This window comes from Scomber japonicus, chromosome 5 (assembly GCF_027409825.1).
Source record: "Scomber japonicus isolate fScoJap1 chromosome 5, fScoJap1.pri, whole genome shotgun sequence".
NCBI classification, from domain to species: domain Eukaryota; kingdom Metazoa; phylum Chordata; class Actinopteri; order Scombriformes; family Scombridae; genus Scomber; species Scomber japonicus.
This window is the reverse complement of record NC_070582.1, coordinates 21,144,264-21,166,435: the sequence shown is the minus strand read 5'-3', so window position 1 is coordinate 21,166,435 and position 22,172 is coordinate 21,144,264. Positions and strand designations below refer to the sequence as shown.

Sequence of the window (22,172 nt, the reverse complement as noted above, 5' to 3'; positions counted from 1 at the left end):
CAGCGACTTCCGCCGCTTTATAACAACACTGTCAGCATGAGGAGAGTTTTACATGTTTATTGTTGACCAATAAAAGTAAATATGGAGATTCTTGAAGACGACTTTGGCGGCATGTCTCCGCAGCAGCTGGCGGCTCCTGTGGACACGGTGGAGGTGAGTTTAAAACACAGCAACCTCACATGCAGGCTGGACGGAGGACATGTGAACACCAAACTACAGCTAATATGTCCACTTATTTATTGTTTATTCATGTAGCTACATAAAAAAAATCATATTTTAGTCGGAGCAGCCAGTTAGCTTAAGTCATTGTCTGAATTTGCAGTTCGTGAATAAAAACTGTCTCAAATGAGTGATTGTCTTTCTTTCTTTTTTTTTTTCTTAACAGGAAAAATGGAAACTGTTGCCAGCCTTCCTGAAGGTAAGAGACAACACACCTGTACCTGTCTGCCTTTGACTAAATCAAATGCTGCAACTAGTAGTGGGTGATATCATATAAATCCTCTTTCACAGTAGTCAGAACTTTGTGCTGTGATATTAAAATCTGTCACAAAATAGTTCATTTTCAAGAAGACAACTAATAACCAGAAGGGAAAGTCTGAGTTTTTGGTCTAATCAAGTAAATTAAATTGCTGACAAATATACGTCATCACATTGATGTAACATAAACCTAATAACATCTAATCCATTGATTTGGAACTCAACAAATATATTTATTTTCTTTACAGCATGTTGGTGGGTGCTGACATTGGATCATTTTTTAAATTTCCATTTCGCAGAATATAGAACTGAGTTTATTTTTTAAATTTTGTCTGTTTCTGATGAGAATGTGTGTCGGTATATTAATTGCTCATTTTCTATATCAATGCTTTCAAATGTATGTGTCTTTGCCAAATCAGAGGTGAATATTAGATTAGTCATAATAAAAGAGACAGGGAGGAGCAGGAAATCGACACATTAAGCATCTGGAAGCAGCGAAGATTCAATCCGTTATCAATCAATGATCTTTTTTCTCTATGGAGAACTTGAATCCATCATGTCTTTGTATTTTTCAGGTGAAAGGGCTGGTGAAGCAGCACATCGACTCGTTCAACTATTTCATAAATGTGGAGGTAAAACACAACCCAGACATGAGTGTGTGTTACAGCGTATTGAGCTGAATTCTGTGAGTAAATGTGAACATCTCGTTTTATAGATAAAGAAAATCATGAAAGCAAACGAGAAGATCACAAGTGACGCTGATCCCATGTGGTACCTCAAGTAAGTCACAAGATCTCTTGATGTCTTCTTCAGCCGATAGTTCTCGACAGTGATGACACATCAGACAAACACGCAGCAGCTTCTACACTCAAAGATTTATGTGTTTTCTTTCAGATACCTCAACATTTACGTTGGCATGCCTGATGTTGAAGAAAGCTTCAATGTAACACGACCAGTTTCTCCTCATGAGGTGAACAAGTTTGTTGCATAATAATAAAGGAAAATTCAGGAATATGAATCACTGATGGTTTTTAACTATATGTAGTTATAGTGTGACAGATTTTTAAAATTATACGGATTAGTACTAAAACAACCAGGAGACTGAAAGAAAATTAAAGGTAGAATATGTAGAATGAGCAGAACAACACCATCTAATGTCTCGAGATCGTAGTCGCAACAACCAAAAAGTAATTCCAGCAGTCGGGTTGCCAGGTCCGGTGCCGGATTTTATTTTAGCTCTAACTCTGTAAATATACCACTTTATAATTTCAATTAAAAAAAAAATCTAATGTTAGTCTTTGATGTTGCAATTGTGATATGATTTGCGATTTATTAGAGGGAATTCACATTATTCTCATTTTCAGTGAAAAAGATTAAAATGTTCATGATGTGATTTTTAATTAAAATATATTTATATTACATTTATTTTGGCAGTAGCAACTTACAATGTACTTTTCACAATTTCTTTAGATATTTTATGTAGAGCTGCAATTAATGATTATTTTCATTATCTGTTATTCTGTTGATTTATTTTCTCAATTAATCAATTTAGACTATAAAATGTCGATCACATTTTCACAAAGCCCAAGATTGAACCTAAAATGTCGTTTTGTCGTGATCAACAGTCCACAGTCTTATAATGTTATGCTTACCATCATAGATGACTAAATAAAACAGAAAATATTCACATTTAAGAAGCTGGAACCAGAAAGTTGTTGCATCTTTTCTTGAAAAAATGTTAGCACGATTATCAAAATAGTTAATTATAAATGTTCTATTGATCAATTAATCGATGAATCAACTATTTGACTATGCAGCTCTAATTCCATGGATTATATGATTAAATGGATCACTCAAAAATAATACAACGATGAACTGATAACTGAATAATGATTTGTTGCAGATCCAACAGAGAACTTATGTAAACCTGTAATGTCACTTTTTTTAAAAGATCATATGACTCTGGAGAGAGAGTCTGCCATCAGAGATCTTCAGATCAAAATGTCAGAACATTTACAGCTCATTCTTCCTGTTTGTGTTTCCACCAGTGTCGTCTCAGAGACATGACCTACTCTGCACCCATTACAGTGGACATAGAGTACACGCGCGGCAGTCAGAGAATCATCCGCAATGCACTGCCCATCGGACGGTAGCTCACCTCTCTGACCTTCACTGTCCAAATTCACACACCAAAAAACCTTTTCATGAATCTTAATCTGGCATCTGTCACTCATCTTTACCACAAATCAATTAATTTGCTCTAACTCTATTCTTTGTTTGGAGTTCTTTTGTTATGTGATTTGCTTTGACACTAATAGTCAAACAAAACAATCACATATTTTCTTGTCATTAATGTTTAACTATGTTTGTTTCTCAGGATGCCGATCATGCTGCGGAGCTCCAACTGTGTTCTCACAGGAAAGACGCCCATGGAGTTTTCCAAACTCAACGAATGTCCTCTGGATCCAGGTACTGCATCACAAAACCGTCATCTTAAACCCATTTCAACTCATGACAAAGAAGGAAAGCAGTAATCACACACCATGTGGCTTTCTTCCACAGGGGGCTATTTCATTGTAAAAGGTCAGGAGAAAGTCATTCTGATCCAAGAACAGCTTTCCAAGAATCGAATCATTGTGGAGCAGGACAGGAAGGGGGCAGTCGGAGCCTCAGTTACCAGGTGCAGTAACAACATGTCTCCTAACTAGGAACTCAGTACAATGACGTTAAAGCATTAAATGAAAGTATAAAACCTACAAAGAAACCTCAAAAATAGGCAGTATCAGCTCTTAAGATCCAACCCTTTGCTTGAGATGGATTTCTAATAATCAGCATTGAAAAAAATATATACTTCAAACATAAAGAAAGCAGAGGAGCTTTTCAATTACCCAGTATAGTGTGTGTGTGTGTGTGTGTGTGTGTGTGTGTGTGTGTGGTTAGTTCTATATGTAATCTTTTTATTTGTCTCATTAAGATATACTCTGTACTAGATTAAAGGCACAATTTGTTGAAAAATAGTAATAGTAATTCCCTCTTAATACCTGAAATTGTCTCTTTTTAGAGATTTAAGAAATACAGTTATCTCCTAAAACTAACAATATTACATTTGTCTTAATTGGTTCCCTATTTTTTCTTTTTTTTGTGTGTGTGAAACCGCTGATGCTCCTGTTTCCTCATCTGCTCTGACTGCTCTCATTCTGTTCTCTAATTCCAATCAGCTCCACTCATGAGAAGAAAAGCAGAACTAACATGATTGTCAAACAAGGCCGATTCTACCTGAGACACAACACGCTGTCAGAGGACGCTCCCATTGCCATCATATTCAAGGTGAGGAGCGTTTGTAATCAGAATGAGAGATGCTGGGTACAGTAGGGGGCGCCACAAGACAGCTGGCTGATGTTGGAGGAAGTTGTGTCTCAGAGGCTGAAGCAAAAGTTTCTGACATAACTTTAAGTGATTTATGTTTCACTTTGTTTTTCCACAGAATTGTTTGTATTAAAATAATTCATGCAGCATTAATAATACATGAATCCACTGAGTCAGTTGTAGTTTCAATGATTCTTCATCAAGATTCATTTTTATGTCGCTGTTTGCTCTCAGTGAAAATGTCAGGTGGCCAGCTGGCATCATTAGCTTCTCTCCCCTCTGAGGACAAATCTGAGGGCACATGTCAGTGTTTCAAGCAGCAGTCATTATCCACAGGACACAGTTCGTATACTCGCTCTGTTTGCCCTGCACTTGTATATCCTGGGTGACTTCTCCTCTGGCTCGCCTCATGTTTGGCAGCGGCTGCATTAAACCTACCTCAGATCCACTGTTGGGACGAGTGCATCAGTTCCCACAGCCTCACATTTCCATAAGCAAATGACAGACGACCTTACGACTCCCAGTTCACCTCTCCCTCCCTGTGCACACACTTCTCCTCCTCATGCCTCCCAGCTCACCTCTTGTTCCAGTTACTAGAAAAATGTCCACCCTGTGTGTATTTGGTCTTTATCTGGTTACACAAATGGACGACTTATTGTTAATTTTCGGACAGTCCACACATTTCCTCCCTTGAATCTTGTCATTTCTTCTCAGTTTTCACCTCATAACGGACAGACTGTGCTGCGTGTCATTCTCACAGGGCATGGGTGTGGAGAGCGACCAGGAGATAGTGCAGATGATCGGTACAGAGGAGCACGTCATGGCCAGCTTCGCCCCCAGTCTGGAGGAATGTCAGAAAGCCCAGATATTCACACAGACTCAGGTACCTCAGTGGTCAGCGTCATGAAATTAAAGGGGTATTCCGCCAGTTAGTTTACTCATCATGATTACCACCTCGTCTGTGAGTATAAAGTCTTCTGTGACTCTGGAGGAGCTTTACTCCAGATCTACCAAAACAGTGTTTAAATAGGAGGATTATAATAAAACTGGTAGTAATACCAAAAACATGTATGCACAAAGAAATTAGAAGAGGAAAAAATAAATAAATAAATAAGACACAAGTGAAAAATTAACTAGTAAGGAGAATTTTAAAGTTTTATTTGATTATTTTAAAAAGTCACATTAAGACCGGAACGCTTTTCTCAGATCTTTTTAACTGAACCTCTGAGCCAGATGTATAAATGTATATAGTTTCTTTATTAAGGGACTAGTTTGACATTTTAGGAAACACATTTATTTTCTTCCTTGAAGAGAGTAAGATGACAAGACTGTGATGTCTGTACAGTAAATATAAAGCTAAAGCAAGGCACCTGTTAGTTCAGCTTAGCATCAACACAAGTACATCTACACCTCACTAATTGGAGTCACTGCTGGTTGCCTGGCAACCTCACAGTGACTACAAGACTCCAAAGGAAACTAAAAGAAGGAAGGGTCATAACGTCACCGTGTGGCACGCAAATGCTCATTTGTGCCACACTCGAAAGCTCTCAGCACAGTTAGCTTAGCGGTGCTCCTTCATCTCTGTTTCACAGGTTATCAGTCTTGATGATGCAGACACTGGTGTTTCGATGCATTGTTTTTAAGCACATTTTTTTTGTGTTTTTTCAAGGTGCATTTCATTTGATTTGTTTATTAATTCAATAATTTTTGAGGTTAGTAAGTTAGCTAAACTGTGATAACACCCTAACTAAATGAACTAAATGATCCATTTGAACACAGCTTCATTCATAATTATGAGTTGGTTCATTGTTTGTTTTTCTAAAAGTATCTGATAGCCATGAAATGTATGACCTTATTCTTTTATAGCTAAGGGTTCATTTACAGCCTAACATGCACAGTTAATCAGAGGAGATTTGTACACATTTAATTTGAATATGTGATCTTTACTACAACGTTAGCTATCATTAGCAAATAACATCCTAAAGCGGCCTCTGAAATGAAAGTAAGAAAGAAGGAATGAAGAAAGATTTTTTAACAATATTTATTCATCTTAAACTCAGTTTTTGAAGGGACCCTTCACTTGCAACATTTTTAAAAATTTGACTCCCTATGAGGCCTGTAAAGTGTGCCTATTATCATGTTTGGATACTATTTATAAATCAACAAAAATAAGTCTATTCCCACATTTAGAAGAATCAGTCAGTATTCTCTGAATTGTGCTCTTTCATTTCAAAGGTCATATGACGTAGATATGTTGGGTTTTATTGTGCTTCTCCATGTATCTCCAAAACGCTTCAATAGAACTGGCACCAAAATTTGACACCAAGCAGAGTAAGCGCGTTGGTATTATGACGTAATGACCCTCACTTCTTTTATAGTTTCCCTCCAAGACTCCAGGAAGTTACTGACTTTGGCCAAGAAATAGTCGGGGTCATAGGCCCTTGTAAAACCACAAAGTTGTCTTTTTTTTTCTCCGCTCCAGTTTTTATTTAATTTGGACAATAGCAATGTGTAGAATGATATGATAAGATCTTATCATTACAATATGATTCAGCTGTAAGTCAATAAATGCTGATATTGTAACTGGTGGTCCTGATGTGTGCTTGTCATGTGTCTGAAGAGCAGGATGCTGCTGTTGACAGAAGGTATTTTCTTTGTCTCTGTGATCAGATGACTAAGGTTTTTGTCTTACCAGCCAGTTAAGTAACGCTTTTCAGGGGTTATTCAGCAGGCCCGCCTGTTTTCTTTGACGTGTACAGATGAATGCAATCGGCCAATTTGTTTTTCATAAAGATTATGTTGTTAGACGAACCACCGATGCATTGTTGAGGCCACATTTGCTTCCTAGCAACCGGCCGCCACAGCTCTCATGTTTCTCCGTCGGCCAGCCTCCGTGATGTCTTTTCATGGTATTCATTGGGTCATTGTATTGTGCACAATGAGGCCTAAATCTATATAATTAAAGGCAGATAAGGCTTAAGAAACATTGTTATCTGATTATGATAAGTAATCTGCCTAAACTAAATTTGACTGTCATCTTTTTTTTTCTTTTTTAAGCAGTGATGTGCTTGGACATCAGAATCAAAAATACATCATTTCATCAAACAATTTTGTTTGTTTGTCTGCAATTGAATTTCTACACTTAACGTCTACCCTAAAGTATTTATTTATTTATAGATAGTATATTTATGTATATTTATATATAGTATATGTTTTCTGTCTTATGGAGGCATGGTGGGTGGTCTTGGCTAAAAGTCCTCAGCCTCATTAACCTTTGACCTTTTGTATAGTCCTGTAGAGCGCTCCAGAGTAACACTGACTCAGGTGTTTGTGTGTGTGTGTGTGTGTGTGTGTGTGTGTGTGTGTGTGTGTGTGTGTGTGTGTGTGTGTGTGTGTGTGTGTGTGTGTGTGTGTGTGTGTGTGTGTGTACCCTTTGCGATTCACTTGACCTCCCACAAGCTTAATACACACATTTGATGTCCTTTTTCTTTAGAAAATTCCACACACAAAACTTCTTTAAATGTTTAAGTGTGACTGTTGTTTTTTATTTATTTCAAACTGAACTGTTGTCAAGCGCTGTGTAGCAAACCTCAGCACACGTTGTTGTTTGTTCCTTTACCTCATTCTGACTTAATTTGACTGTGTTGCACATAGTGTCCTAATTGTATGCGAATATTTTTTTTTTCTTTCTATCTTGTCAAAATTGTTGTTGTTGTTGCTATGTACTTAACAATATCAAATTTATAATCAGACTTTTTCAGACAGACAGTTCTCTCCACGACCACATAAGACTTGATACAGCTGTTTTCATAGGTTAAGTAGTTGTGATAAGTAATGGTAAAAGTGGTATTTATGTTGGTGTACTTCCCCTTTAAGGCAAAGTTCTATTCACCACTGATACATCAAGTTCTTCTTCATATTTTGTTGAATAAAAAAAGAGGACGTAAAATCTTTATATTCGCCAAACAAATGTATGAAGAAAGATCTGAGCTCTGCTTTGTGTGCTGCTCTGTGTCTCAGGCTCTGAGGTATCTTGGGAATAAAGTTCGGAGGCAGCGCATGTGGGGGGGACCCAAAAAGACCAAGATGGAGGAGGCCAGAGAACTGCTGGCGTCACTTATCCTCACACACGTGCCTGTATGTAAACCGACTGACCAGAGTGTTGGAATATACTAAATGTAACTCCTTTTATGATTTCTAAAAAGTTATAATTTGTCTTCAGGTTAAAGAGTTTAACTTTAGGGCCAAGTGTATTTACCTGGCTGTGATGGTGCGGAGGGTGATCCTGGCTCAAGGGGATAACAAGGTGGACGACAGAGATTACTATGGCAACAAACGTCTGGAGTTGGCTGGACAGGTAAGCCTCTATCATCCGTGAGTTCTCATTTTACTGCTCATACCTTGTTTAACCAGCCATTCAGCCAGCGACAAAAACAACATACTCATTAAGGTTAGTTTATTTGTTCAGTGCTCTTTGATCAACAGGAAACTGAAAATGAGGCCGAGTTCAGATGTGGCACTAAAAGGCACCCTGTTGAACTGGCAATCCATTCATTCATTTTCACCTGAAAAGTGTTTATTCTTTACTCTCAGAGCCTCTGGGAAAACAAAACATGCTTGATTCTTATTAATAACACGCGTATAGAAACGTAGCACGTCCTCCTGTGTGCTTCAGTGCGAATGGATCACAGTGCTGGACCAGAGGACAGCGGCTGCTCCAGCCTTGATCTCTCACCTGCATCTTTGTTCTTGCCTCCTTCTTTTAATAAGACTCTCATTATTTTCCCTCAGCTTTGTTTTTCCCTGTTTTGTTTTCTCTCCCCCCTCCTCCCCGTATTTCAGCCTGGCTTTGTCAGGAGAGAGATATGCGGTGGCAGCAAAATCCCAAGGCTGTGGAAGCATGGGGATTTTTCAGCACTGTGACAATAGAAATGCTGTCTTGACTGGAGCGATTGAGCTAATCCGCAGGCCCGGCTCTGATAATGTAATTACTGCTGTCTTAAGGCCTTTAATTTCCCCCCCAACCTGCTCTGTATAAGGAGCAGGAGATGGGAGGAAGGGGGGTACAGAGCCCTCTTTCAATAGGGGCTTACACACTAACAACGCCAGCAATCTCCTCACTCTCCAATTATGGTTCCCTGACATTCAACTAATTGGCCTGGCTGCGCAACGGAAGCTTAATTTCTTTATTAATTTCAAGCAGCGCCGCCTGTTTGTTTTGATGTATGCTAATGCACAGGGTGGGTGGGGGTTGTGAGAGAGGTTGCCTCCTGTAGGCCTGGCGGAGGAGGACAGGGACCTGGGAGGGAGGCCAGGTCAGGCTTATCAGTGAGCCGGCACACCTGGTTATTACATTTTGACTTGTTAACGCACCCCAGCACTGATAAGAGACACCAACAGATGCAGCATGCCTGGAGATCTGAGAGCCAGACTGCGTGAAGAAACAATGATGACTCTATCTCTGAAACAGTTGTTCTCACTCAGTGGTTTGTTTGGAGACTTGACAAATGCAAAATATCAACCAGTATGTTTTTACCGACGAGCATCCCCCCCCCCCCGTCCTTTTCAGCTTCTGTCTCTGCTGTTTGAAGATCTGTTTAAGAAGTTCAACTCTGAACTGAAGAAAATTGCAGATCAGATCATCCCCAAACAGAGAGCAGCACAGTTTGATGTGGTCAAGCACATGCGACAGGATCAGATCACCAATGGCATGGTCAATGCCATATCTACGGTGAGTCGATGCAGGGTTAATACAAATATAACACTTCTCCACAAACAGCAACAAACATCTAAATTATCTAAATGCTGTTTAGCTAGAAAAGTGATTGTTTTCATCAGTTTGTTTAATGTTTAATGCAGATTTCTTTACTTTACTTCAGATGGAAATTATAGTGACCTCAATAAAGCAGTTGTGAGAACTCACACACGTTAGAAAATGTGTTAAAATGTAAACAACCATCATTGAAGCTGAGCTCACAATGAACTCCCTACGACAGGTGGACTGTCTGAGTGTAGTGGCTCAGTCGGTGCAGAAACTTGAGTTTTAGCGCAGAAGTTTTGCGTGCATCCCCTTTGCTTTAAAGCACCAGCAAACTGGTTTTAAGCATAATTGCAATATAGCAGATTGTGAATGCAAATGCTTTATTTTATTTCTCTTGCTGTTTTATGTCCAAAGGGCAACTGGTCTCTGAAGAGATTCAAGATGGACCGCCAGGGTGTCACCCAGGTCCTGTCTCGTCTCTCCTTCATATCAGCTCTCGGTATGATGACCAGGATCTCCTCCCAGTTTGAGAAGACCAGGAAGGTCAGCGGTCCACGCTCTCTGCAGCCCTCGCAGTGGGGTATGCTGTGCCCGTCTGACACCCCTGAGGGAGAGGTGAGTGAGCACCTGAATCATCACATTGGAGAAGCTGGAACATTTTTGCTTGATAAACTACATTAATTAATAATAAATTGTTAGACATTTTGTTGATTGAGTTTCATCAACTATTGACTGATACATTTTTATCATGGTGAGAACATCACAAATGTATACAGTGTGTACATATATATCAAGAAAAACAATACAAACAGGAGTCTTTCATGTGTCTGCAGCAACCATTGGTACTCTTTGTGGGAAAGGGGGAAAAAATAAGCCTTCATCCATGGATGGGGTGTGGCCAAAAAAAAAGACAGTTTCAGATACTTGTGGATAATTAAATATGAAGTGTGTCCAACCTTTTTACTGGCACTATGTGTTGGAAGGACAGATTGAACATTGAACTTTCACAGTTGAGAGGATGTAATGTTTTTGCCCCAGTGATGCTTAAAGACCGCTACCATTTAACAGGGGGGCAGTATCTGAACTCTGAAAAAGTCACCTGACAATGACTTTTTATTCAGAATTATCGGTACATTTTGTCAGATGTATGCAGTCTTCATACAGTAGCTCTTGATGTAGTCAGTCACAGGACAGTCAGTTAAAGATATCATGCACTGGATGTTGAATATTGTTGAAACTTGTGTGTAAATCTCACACAGTGTTGACACAGTACTAGTAGTAGTGCTGTGAGTCGTCTGTTCTAAACCAATACACAGAAACCTTTTAAATCTTTGCCCTTGTGGTTCTGGTTTTGTAGGCCTGCGGTCTTGTGAAGAACTTGGCTTTGATGACCCACATCACCACTGACATGGAGGATGGTCCGATCATAAAACTGGCCTTCAACCTAGGCGTAGAAGACGTCAACCTGCTGTGTGGAGAGGAGCTCTCCTACCCCAGCGTCTTCCTCGTCTTCCTCAATGGTAAAACTCCTGCGCAGCATAAATAAATGAATGAATACAGAGATAATTAACATTGAAGGCTTTGCTTTAGATCACTTAAAAAGAAAGTCTAACCCTCCCTGTTTTGAATGCATTGCTTGTGAACATGAAGGGAAAATATTCTGTTTAGTTTACAGAAGGCAATTTTGTATTTTGCAGGGAAGCTGATAAGTCATTAATTTCATGGCAGCAGTAGGTATTATTCTTGAGTCAGAACTTGGCCCCTTAATTACTGTATATGTTTGTCTCACCACTGATAACTGTCAAATTATATTAGCTGCCATACCATTTAATTAGTTGGTAGCAGCAGGTGTCAAAGCCCTTCAGAGTGTGTTCGCAGCAAATGTGCCCTCACACAGAGGCGGAGCACAGAGTCTCCTCTGTTCTCCAGTCACTCGTCTGTCAGACTTGATATGAGCACAACTCTGCAGCCACTTTGAACTGTTTTCACCATTTGTGGACTGCTCTACTGTAAATGCATTTCTCTCTTTTTTTCCAGTTTAAAGTTTGTACACACACATAGCTGCTGCAAATTTTCTTAAGACTAATCAACATCAATTGAGTCTTTTTTCAGGCATAAATGTCAAACATTTCCTCATCCTAACCTCTCAAATGTCAATATGTGTACTTTACTTTGTCTTGTATGTTCATAAACAGAATATCTGACTAACTGTTTGTCAGACAGAAAGTAATTTGAGGACTTCCCCTTCATCTTTGGGAATTATAGATGAGTTGATGAATTTAGAAAATAATAGGAAGATGAATTAATAGCGAAAATAATAATAAGTTGCAGCTCCACTGAAGACACAATGTGGGAATCACAAAGCTATTCCTGAGAGGCATCACTGACTGCAGACTGCTGGTTATAGATCATGACAGCAATACACTTTTACAAATAGATTACTGGAAATGAAAAAGGACATTTTTGACACACTTTTTGACTAGTTTAGTTATCACTTCCAGTGTTTGTACAGTTATAGGAGAAAAGTATCCTGATGTCAGAGTAGTAACAGTCCTTTCCATTCACAGGTGAATTTGAGTGAAGTTCTGTAAATATGTTCACACACTCTATCTTTATCTCTTTCACCTGTCTGCATTATATCCACAGGTAACATCCTAGGTGTAATTCGAGATCATCATAAGCTGGTCAACACCTTCAGGTTGATGCGCAGGGCGGGTTTCATCAACGAGTTTGTGTCGATCTCCACCAACCTGACCGACCGCTGCGTCTACATCTCATCTGATGGAGGACGTCTCTGCAGGTGAGATGTTTGGAAGACTTTGCACATCTGAGCTCATATCTTTACAAAAGCAGTGTACTTGTTTCTGGTATGCTAAAACTGATAATTAGTCATATTCTCTTAATATATGTAGATATCTTGTGCATTGTTAAAAAGGAATTACACAGGAAATGTAAAGTCTTTGCTGAAACTGTTTTTCCTCTACTATCTATTACCCAATGTGTTAGAGTTTATAAAGAAAACAGTGAACAGTGACTCAAATCAAAGCAGGCTACTGTCAGTTTAACACTGTTTCTTCCATTTATTAGACCGTACATCATAGTGAAGAAGGGACAGCCGATGGTGAAAAACAAACACATTGAAGATCTGTCTCAGGGCTACAGGTGAGGCTGGAAGTCAAGAAAGAGAGCTTGTGTTTGTATGCATATAATTGAAGAGCATTGTCTTGATTTTCATCCTTTCTGAAACTTCTTGACTCCAGGACCTTTGAAGATTTCCTGCACGAGGGCCTGGTGGAGTACCTAGATGTCAATGAGGAGAATGATTGTCAGATCGCCCTTTATGAGCACATGATTAACAAGTGAGTGGCACGTGATTTTAGCTGAAACATTAGAAACCCTTCTCGTGGTGTGTTGATGTCATTCCACATTCTTTTTTTTTTTTTTTTCCACAGAGACACGACACACTTGGAGATCGAGCCCTTCACACTGCTCGGGGTGTGTGCCGGCCTCATTCCTTACCCCCACCACAACCAGTCACCCAGAAACACATACCAGTGCGCTATGGGCAAGCAGGCCATGGGTAAGACTGAGCTGAACAGGTAGCTTCAATCAGGTCATTAAACTGTGAAGATCTCAAATCCCTCCTCAAACATCCTCCACACAGCTGCAGTATTTACTTCTGTGAATGCATACACACAAAAACTGACACTTACAGTAATTTAATCTCACATGAACACTATTCTTAAGCCCCCTAAATCTGCCAGTTCAGAGTTTAGAGTTTTATTTGCACTAGTTAAAATTATACAAAAGGACATTAGAATAACAAAAAGTAAAGTGAGCAGTGAGTTTGTGTTCCCAAAAACTCTGCTCCTGTTCTACTTCTTGTCAGAATCCATTTGTATGTGTGATTGAGTGTTTTTCTTATGTGTGTGTCAGTGTGTGTATGCGCATGGACATCAAACATGGGGCGCTTGCGTAGTTTCTCTATTGTGCTGTGTGTGTGCGGAGGCCCTTTCCCTGCCAGTCACCCAGAGTGTCATTAGCAATTCATTGTGTCTGCTCTGGCTGTGCTCAGGGGGTCAGTGTGCTCAGCTGCAAAAGACCACAGAGTGTGCACCCGCAGCTCCTTGGTAACCAAAACTTCCCCAAACGGCCCTGCTAACATTCGTAAGAGCCACGGTCACCCCCACCCCACCGCTTTACCTCCGTCCGCCCCCTCCCCACTTCCCCCCATCTTTACAAAAACACAGACTGGAACTATATTTGGCCCAATATCCTCTGCCTTGTCTGTTTTGTGTGGACAGCCCTATACATGTGCAAATCTGGTTGTGTGGCCCGGGCCTATTATCATAGACTCTGTGCTTGTAGCCTGATTGTGAAGTAATAGCATCTGACAAATGTCAAGACTTCCAGGGAGGCCAGGCATTATTCCATAACTCACCCTGCTCCTCCACACTGCTGCTCTGAGATGTTGCTAACCAGGACCAACCCCAACCCACCCAGCAGGAGGATTAAACACCTGTAGTCCTCTTATCATAATCATACTGGTATAGGTTTAAAATAAGCGCTAAACAATGTTGAACAACAGATTAAAGATATGAATTTTCTGTTTATGTTTCCTGTGTCTAGGTACTATTGGCTACAACCAGAGGAACCGAATCGACACTCTGATGTACTTGCTGGCGTATCCTCAGAGGCCCATGGTCAAAACAAAAACTATTGAGCTGATTGACTTTGAGAAACTGCCCGCCGGTCAGAACGCTACCGTGGCCGTGATGAGCTACAGCGGCTACGACATTGAAGATGCTCTGGTCCTCAACAAAGCCTCTCTTGACAGAGGTTAGTATTTGTCTGGTTTCTGTTAAAAAATAGTTTTCATATCAACAACCAAAGCCTAATGTCCATGTTTCCTTTCAGGATTTGGTCGCTGCCTTGTCTATAAAAACGCTAAGTGTACGCTGCGGCGTTACACCAACCAGACTTTTGACAAGGTGATGGGACCCATGTTGGATGCTGCCACCCAAAAGCCCATTTGGAGGCACAGCATCCTGGACGCTGATGGCATCTGCTCCCCTGGTGAGTACCAGCAAGACCAGGAGTGCTGGTCCTCACCTGATTTTACTGATCTTATAATACATGTGATCGACATTAATAATAATAAGTATTTCTGCCAAAACATGGAGCATTTACCATTTCATAACATCTTAAATGTTTTTGCACAAAGGGCTTTTCATGTCTTTGAGACCTTCTGTAGATCTAAATGAGCACATAATGAACATGGATGAGTCATGTATTTTTTTGTGCTACAGGTGAGAGAGTAGAGAACAAGCAGGTGTTGGTGAACAAATCCATGCCAACTGTCACCCAGACACCACTGGAGGGCAGTACCCAGCCAGGCCAGCCCCAGTACAGAGACGTGCCCATCAGGTGAGTGCACGTCAGCTCTCATCACCACACCCAACCACCCACCCATCCCACTACGTTTGCTTTGGCTTCAAGTGATGTCTCCTCAATGTGGACTCACCTGCTCAGCTTTTGTTTTTTGTTTTTTTATTAAATAGATGAGGGGTGGACACCACAGCACAAAACTTGAGCCCTTGTGAAGTTTCTTTCAGTTAATCCTGCTGTGAAGAAAATCAAGTTGTGTATTCTGTCGTTCTCTTTCTGCAGCTATAAAGGCTCAACAGACTCATACATCGAGAAGGTCATGATCTCATCCAATGCCGAAGATGCTTTCCTCATCAAGATCCTTCTGAGGCAGACGAGGAGACCGGAGATCGGAGACAAATTCAGCAGTCGGCATGGACAGAAAGGTGCCATCCTCAACTCTGTCACACTGTCTTTAGCAGTATATTGAGCTCAAACCTGACAACACAAAGCATGTCATTAATATTCACCTCTCTGATGCCAGATTTGAACCTGTTGTGGAAGATTATACATGACTGAAGAAAAAAACTTTAGTCCTCTGTGTGCCGGAGCGTTTTTTGAGTCAAGTCTCGGTCGTTGTTGCTCTGTCACTGCCCCCCTGTCCTCATCTTTCAAGAGCTCTTTTCAATTAATTGGCTCTTTGTCCTGTGCCAGACTATGCAAATTTATTACACCCCAGCAGTATTCTGCTGCTGCTGGGGGAAAAAAGTGTTTACAACCTCCATTGTTTTGCAGCACCTCCCCTATAGAGGGCTTGTATGATGTTTTAATCAAAAAGCTAACTGGCGCCATGCATAATTTACTCTCTTCATTAACGCGGTGGCCACGGGGCGGTCAGCTCAGGATGGGACAATGTCTTCTGTCTCAGATAGTGACGAAGAGAGAGAGAGAGGTCGCCCGGGGGTTAGCTGGAGGAGATTTGGATGGAAAGGCCCAGATGTGCAGATGAGGTACAGCCTGTTTTTGGCCAAAGTTGTGTTGAGGCGTTCATAGCTACTTTAGAGAGTTAAGAAAAGCTTTGTTTTTTTTGTCCTGAGAAGGGGGGCAAAAATAACCAATCTTTCTTTAATTGTTTTAAATTTTCAGTTAGAAATCTCAACTAACAGAATCCTGGACTATGGTTTTATTTAATTAGAAGTGAAACTGGCTGCAGCAATAGATCTCCCAGCTACTCATGACCAGTCTCATAAGTCCTGGTCAGCAGAGCAGAATAAGTTAATTATTTACCCGTCACACACACGCGCACACACACACACACACACACACAGCTGTAGAGGCTGTGCAGGGGTGCAGGTGGGGGAGGAGGTGGTGGGGTTGTCAGTAGTGGGGGCCCATTGTACGAGCCGCCAGCGTGGAGCTGTATGAGCCGTGATGGAGGGCTGTGGACCCTTGCTGTTGTCTTGCTTTTCTCTGCTGATTTCATGCCTCTTTTATCATTCACTTTCACACAAAACAAACAACACCGAGGATGTCTGCTATGGGAACTAGTGTCTCTCTCTCTCTCTCTCTTACTCTGAATATCTCTGTTCACCTTCTCCACCATTTTCCACTTTCTTTCCTCCTCTGCTCATTCCTCTTTCACCCTACATTTACCCTGATATCCAACCTTTTTTTCTTTTTTTTTTTACTGCCTTTTCTTTCTTTTTATTTTCCCCTTTTACCTTCTCTCCTGGCCCTGCCATACTCGCCTTTTCTCTTTTTGTTCACCTTCTCTCCTTCCTGCTGTTGGATGACTTTCCAGTAAGTCGCTGCACTTGTTCCCAGTCAACATCCTGTTACAACATCCTGCAAGGCATCAACAGTCTGCGCTGTGGCCGGCTAATAGCAAATTTTTCCCACGTGCACGGATTCAATTTCTCCTCTCCAGTTGATCCCCTCCACTTCCTCTGAGTTGAACTGAAAGTCATGGATGTGTAATCCCAGTCTCCCTGTCAAGCTAAGCACCTTTCTCCACTTCCTGCTCTCCTTCTCTTCTCTCCTCCTTTCTCTTTTTTTCATTTGCAAATGGGCCTACAATCTGTTTACCCTGGCCAGGGAAGAGTGCTTCGGCCCCTCAGCAAACATTTGCACTCACACTTAAACTCCTGGCTACCAGGGTGCTCGTCCCCCCACATCATGTGAATCAAAAGAGGACCCTGTCTGTCCACATGAGTATGGAAATGTCATGCTCCGCCAGAGGTCCACACCAGGCTTCCCAGCAGCAACACGCACAACAAAACAGTTTGAAGAGAGATGAATTGTGTCTTACTCATTTCAGTGATGGTTTACTACCAATTTTCTGATTTGTGAAAAGCATCTTTACGCTAATGAACAAAGCTGGTTTTGATGTTTGAGATAGAGCTGCAATTATCTGTCAAACTACTTTAATTTGAATCGTTGAGTCGGTTAAAAGCTAAAAATATGTCTCCAAATATCATGTTTTGTCCAATGAACAGTCCAAAACTCAAAAATATTTCATTTACCATTATGTGAAACAGAGAGCAACATCAAAGCTTCACATGTAAGAAGCTGGAACCACTTTCACCTGATAAATGGTGTTAAAATGATTAATGAACTGTCTAAATGAAACTATCAACTAGCTGAATATTTAACTTATTCTTTCAGTATTACTTGAATAGAAATCTATGTACTCATGACCTTTTGTGGTGTAATTTCTGTTTAAGCGCACTCACCCTGCTGTAATTGCCTCATTTCTTTTCTTTGCCAGATGAGTTCATTGACCAAATGTTCATCATTATTAATTTGTGTTTATTTGTGTGTGTGTGTGTGTGTTTGTGTGTATGTGTGTGTGTATGTGTGTGTGTGTGTCAGGTGTTTGTGGCCTCATTGTCCCACAGGAGGACATGCCGTTCAGTGACACAGGCATCTGTCCAGATATCATCATGAACCCTCATGGATATCCCTCCAGAATGACGGTACGGCTCCTCAGAAGTGAAGAAATGCTTTATTAATCTCTATTAGACAGAACAGTTTCTCTTTTCTATATTAGATTCTATCAAATGTTATAAAACTAAAATGCTGATGTGAATTTTTGTCAGGACAAGGAGCATTTCAGATGTCTTGATTATAAACTGAATACTAAACATAAAGGACAAATCATCAGTTTTGGGAAAAGTGACTCAGTGAGTGTGACTCAAAATGATCCATCCATTCTTAGAATTGTTACTGATTAACTTAACTAATCATTTCAGCTGTAATACTTCTGACATCTAATCTACAACTTAGAGACGTTTTTGGGGATTTTTTTTGTGAGTTTAGTCTGAATCGCCTCAGTCGCTGTGTTGACCTTCACTCTTCATAAGTTTGTGTCGACTCTTCTCAGACAAAACCCTCATTATCCCAGCTCCTCTCCTCTCTGGGTTATCGTTGGCTTCCAGAGCACACGTCTATTGATGCCGCTAAGCAGCAATCTTACTGTTCACAAACAGATATTTGTTGCTGCGGAGACGGCTGCCAGTGAAGCCGCCGCCTGTAGCAGAGTGTGGAAGTTTTATCAAACACGCACAGTACATCTGAAGTGTAGGATGGTGCTGAATGTGAATGACTTGGCCGAGTTTCTGCCCGCTTTTTGTGCCTTACACTGTAAAAACCTGAATGATCTTTACTGCCGGAGTTGTCAGTGCCAGCATGTTTGCTAGCTGTGGTTGTCATGGGGAAGACTCAGAAATGTTTGGATCGGGAGGATGCTTCTGTGGCCAAAGAGTGAAATGAGAGTAGGTGTTTCCTTTTATGTGATGGGGTCAGGGGTCCTCTGGGTGCGACCTCAGTGGAATTGTTGAAATCAGTCATCCTTAGACTGCTGCTCCCACCCCAAGGGGTATATGGGTAATCTAAACGCACAATATCAACATTTAGTGCCAGGAGAGAATGTAAATCACAAAAGGTTTATGTTATGAACAGAGCTGCTGTTTTATTTGTGGACTTCAAACAGTGTGTTTGATTCTGTCAGGTGGGAAAGTTGATTGAACTGCTAGCCGGGAAGGCGGGAGTCCTGGATGGCCGGTTTCACTACGGCACAGCGTTCGGAGGCAGCAAGGTGAAGGATGTGTGTGAGGATCTTATCCGTTACGGATACAACTACCAGGGCAAGGACTACGTCACTTCAGGAATCACCGGGTAATAAAAAGGTGACAAGTCACATACTTGTCCCTTCACTACTCAAGGTTTTCCAAAAACAGAGTTCTTTGTTTTCCAGTAGCTGCTTTTCATTTTTATTATTTCAGTACACTGTAAAAAACAACTTGAGATGTGTAGTCATTAACTGAAATGATTTTTTGTCAGTGATGTCGGGATTTTTGGTTTATTCAGTGAACAGATTTTATTAACTCTGCCACGTTAATGTAAAAACGACCAATTATCTTCTCCCGACATCAGTGTTTAATTATTGAGTGTTTTTGGTTGTTGTTACTTGTTTGACCTTCAAACAACAGACTGAAACTTGTAAAGGTTTCTGGTCACATGTAGGTTGTCTGATGATTTTAAGAGCCACCAGAATGCACCATTAACATTACGCAGTCCCTGCTCTCACCAGCATCACCACAAGACCTTCAGTCAGAAAACCCCTTAGTCTGTAAAAGATCCAAAGTCGGGATAAAAACCCAGAGTTAATGAGAGAGACTAAATGATTCAAATTATTGGACCAAGATTCACAGAAATCCACAAGTGGTATAATATAATAGCAGCCATCCCTCATATTCAAGACATTTTAATCAGAAAACATTTAGCATTGTTACTTTATACGTGACTCATTTTTATATGTTAGCAATGAACATATTCTGTATTGTAGTGTAGTGTAGTGTATTATAGTATTGTGTATTGTAGTGTTGACTCAATGTTTATGGATGTATTAGTTTGATATTCTTGTTTGCTGTCTTGTCCTCAGAGAACCTCTGGAGGCTTATATCTACTTTGGACCAGTGTATTATCAGAAACTGAAGCATATGGTCCTGGACAAGATGCATGCCAGAGCCCGAGGCCCCAGAGCTGTTCTCACCAGGTAAAGTCAAAGGTCCTATTGTAATTACATAGAAATACGATGAAAACTGAGATAGTTTTAGATAGAATCCAAACTTCCACCAGGTTGAGTAAAACTATTTCTCACCAGTTTTTGTTTTCTGTATTTGTCCATCAGGCAGCCGACCGAGGGCCGCTCCCGAGACGGAGGCCTGCGTCTGGGCGAGATGGAGCGAGACTGTCTGATCGGCTACGGAGCAAGCATGTTACTGCTGGAGCGCCTCATGATCTCCAGTGACGCCTTTGAGGTGGATGTGTGCGGACAGTGTGGCCTGTTGGGATACTCTGGATGGTAACTTCTTTTCTATAGCTGCAGATGTTTGTATCACTGATGAGTTTTTCCTACAGTGGGTAACAGGTACTCATGTGCTCTAAAGATTTGAAGAGGCATTGTGTGACACACCTAGACAAAGAGCATCAGAGCTTTTGTCAGTCACTGTTTGTCACTCATGGTGACTCACATGATAACTTGGAAGAACCTTAGTGCAGCTTACTGTCTTTCAAGAAATATTTTATGTTATGCTGGAAATTCACATTTATTGGAGGGCAGGTCTTTAAAAGTGTTTCATGGGATCTTTAAAATGACAGAAGTCAATATAAAGTGCTCACCAGTTAGTGCATCATTCATAAGTAATAAAAAAATAGAAATAAATAAAAATGAAATAAAAAGATAATCAATAAATACTTTACATAAAAACAGCCCTGCATCTGCACTTGTGGGCTGAAACTATTGCCTTGAGAGAAGCCTTGTTCATGACAAATTTAAGCTGGGGGGGAAATAGATAAATAAATAATAATAATATTATAATAATAAAAAATTCAGATCTGGCTCCAAAAAATAGACAATCAAGTCACATGCTTCTGTGTCTCAATGGGTTACAAAACATTTCTTTTTATTAACTTCTTGTTATCGGGATAAATGGAAAAAGTGTTGCTATATTGTTTTGGGTTTTGTTTTGTGATATCATGGAGCCAGAACACTTCATGAGTAACAGCTGATATGTTGGTTTTATAAATAGTCATTATAAATTTGCTTTACAATCTTTACAGCTCTACAATATTCTTATACCCCTTATCTCAAAAAAGGAAAAACTCACTTGAGAGCCTTTTTAAAATTTCAGAGAGAACAAAAGAGGAAAGACATGCAGTAGATACTGTGTGTACAGAGTGGACAAATAAAGCAAATTACAGAAATGCGGCATGGAAAAACAAGTTGGCGAAATTCAACATGGATTGATAACACTGCACAGCACTGGATCATTTTTGCTAAGCATCAGTCCTGTATAAGTCCTCAGATCTGACAGAAATACAGTTATGCTATCCTGGTGTGTGTCCAGTCTGATTCTCCGTCCTTTTCTTTTAGGTGCCACTACTGTAAGTCGTCCTGCCATGTTTCCTCCCTGCGTATCCCGTATGCCTGCAAACTGCTGTTCCAGGAGCTGCAGTCCATGAACATCATCCCCCGACTCAAACTGTCACGCTACAACGAGTGACCCAGCCAGAAACAGAAACATGGTCTGTGTGAGTGAAAGGTTTAGAGTAAGCGATATCATTTTAAAAGTCTGATATCATTTGTGGGAGATGTTTCATCTGTGAACCACCAGAAAGAAACAGGCTAAAGCTTGAATTTTTTTTTTTTTTTTTTTTTTAAACCTGATTATTTCTGTTGCTGTTCACAAACCAAAACAATGTAAAGTTAAAGGACATGGTCTTTCTGTTTCATGTTGATAATTTCTCTCTGTTTTGCTCTTTGTATGTGTATATAATAAACACAAAAAGATAATTTCACTATCTGCAGTGTGTTGTACAATTTGATTACTTAAGCTTGAGCATTTCCTGTTTAATTACAAACATCAACATAGTTACTTAGTGAGTTTAGAAAGTTCTCAACCCTAAAATACAGAATAAAACAATGAATAACAACACATGAGGAAAAGGTGGCAGCAGTTCATGAATATTTGGCACAGTTTTTTTCTGTTTCTTAGAAGACAAAGCATCACTTTGCACTACTCTCTCCATGTTTCTGCTTCAAAGCGGATGCCAACAACTAGTTAGAACAACAGTAAGAAATGAAAACCAACTTGAAGAGATATGAAATTCTCTTGTATCTTGTTTTATTTTTGCCAGT

At 40.3% G+C, this 22,172-nt stretch overlaps 1 protein-coding gene across 1 annotated transcript; it reads left to right on the top strand.

Annotated features, from left to right (window-relative positions):
- Positions 1-30: 30 nt before the first annotated feature.
- polr3b (polymerase (RNA) III (DNA directed) polypeptide B) lies at positions 31-21,829 on the top strand. The gene is made up of 28 exons (XM_053318679.1): positions 31-153; positions 386-418; positions 1,053-1,109; positions 1,193-1,257; positions 1,372-1,447; positions 2,526-2,626; positions 2,855-2,946; positions 3,040-3,157; positions 3,696-3,804; positions 4,604-4,726; positions 7,864-7,980; positions 8,066-8,200; positions 9,413-9,574; positions 10,019-10,219; positions 10,962-11,124; positions 12,251-12,404; positions 12,692-12,766; positions 12,865-12,963; positions 13,057-13,184; positions 14,234-14,443; positions 14,522-14,680; positions 14,914-15,031; positions 15,275-15,417; positions 17,843-17,946; positions 18,981-19,147; positions 19,914-20,027; positions 20,163-20,336; positions 21,408-21,829. The coding sequence occupies exons 1-28, from the start codon at positions 82-84 to the stop codon at positions 21,535-21,537; spliced, it is 3,399 nt and encodes a 1,132-aa protein (XP_053174654.1). The 5' UTR covers positions 31-81; the 3' UTR covers positions 21,538-21,829.
- The last annotated feature ends 343 nt before the right edge of the window (positions 21,830-22,172 follow it).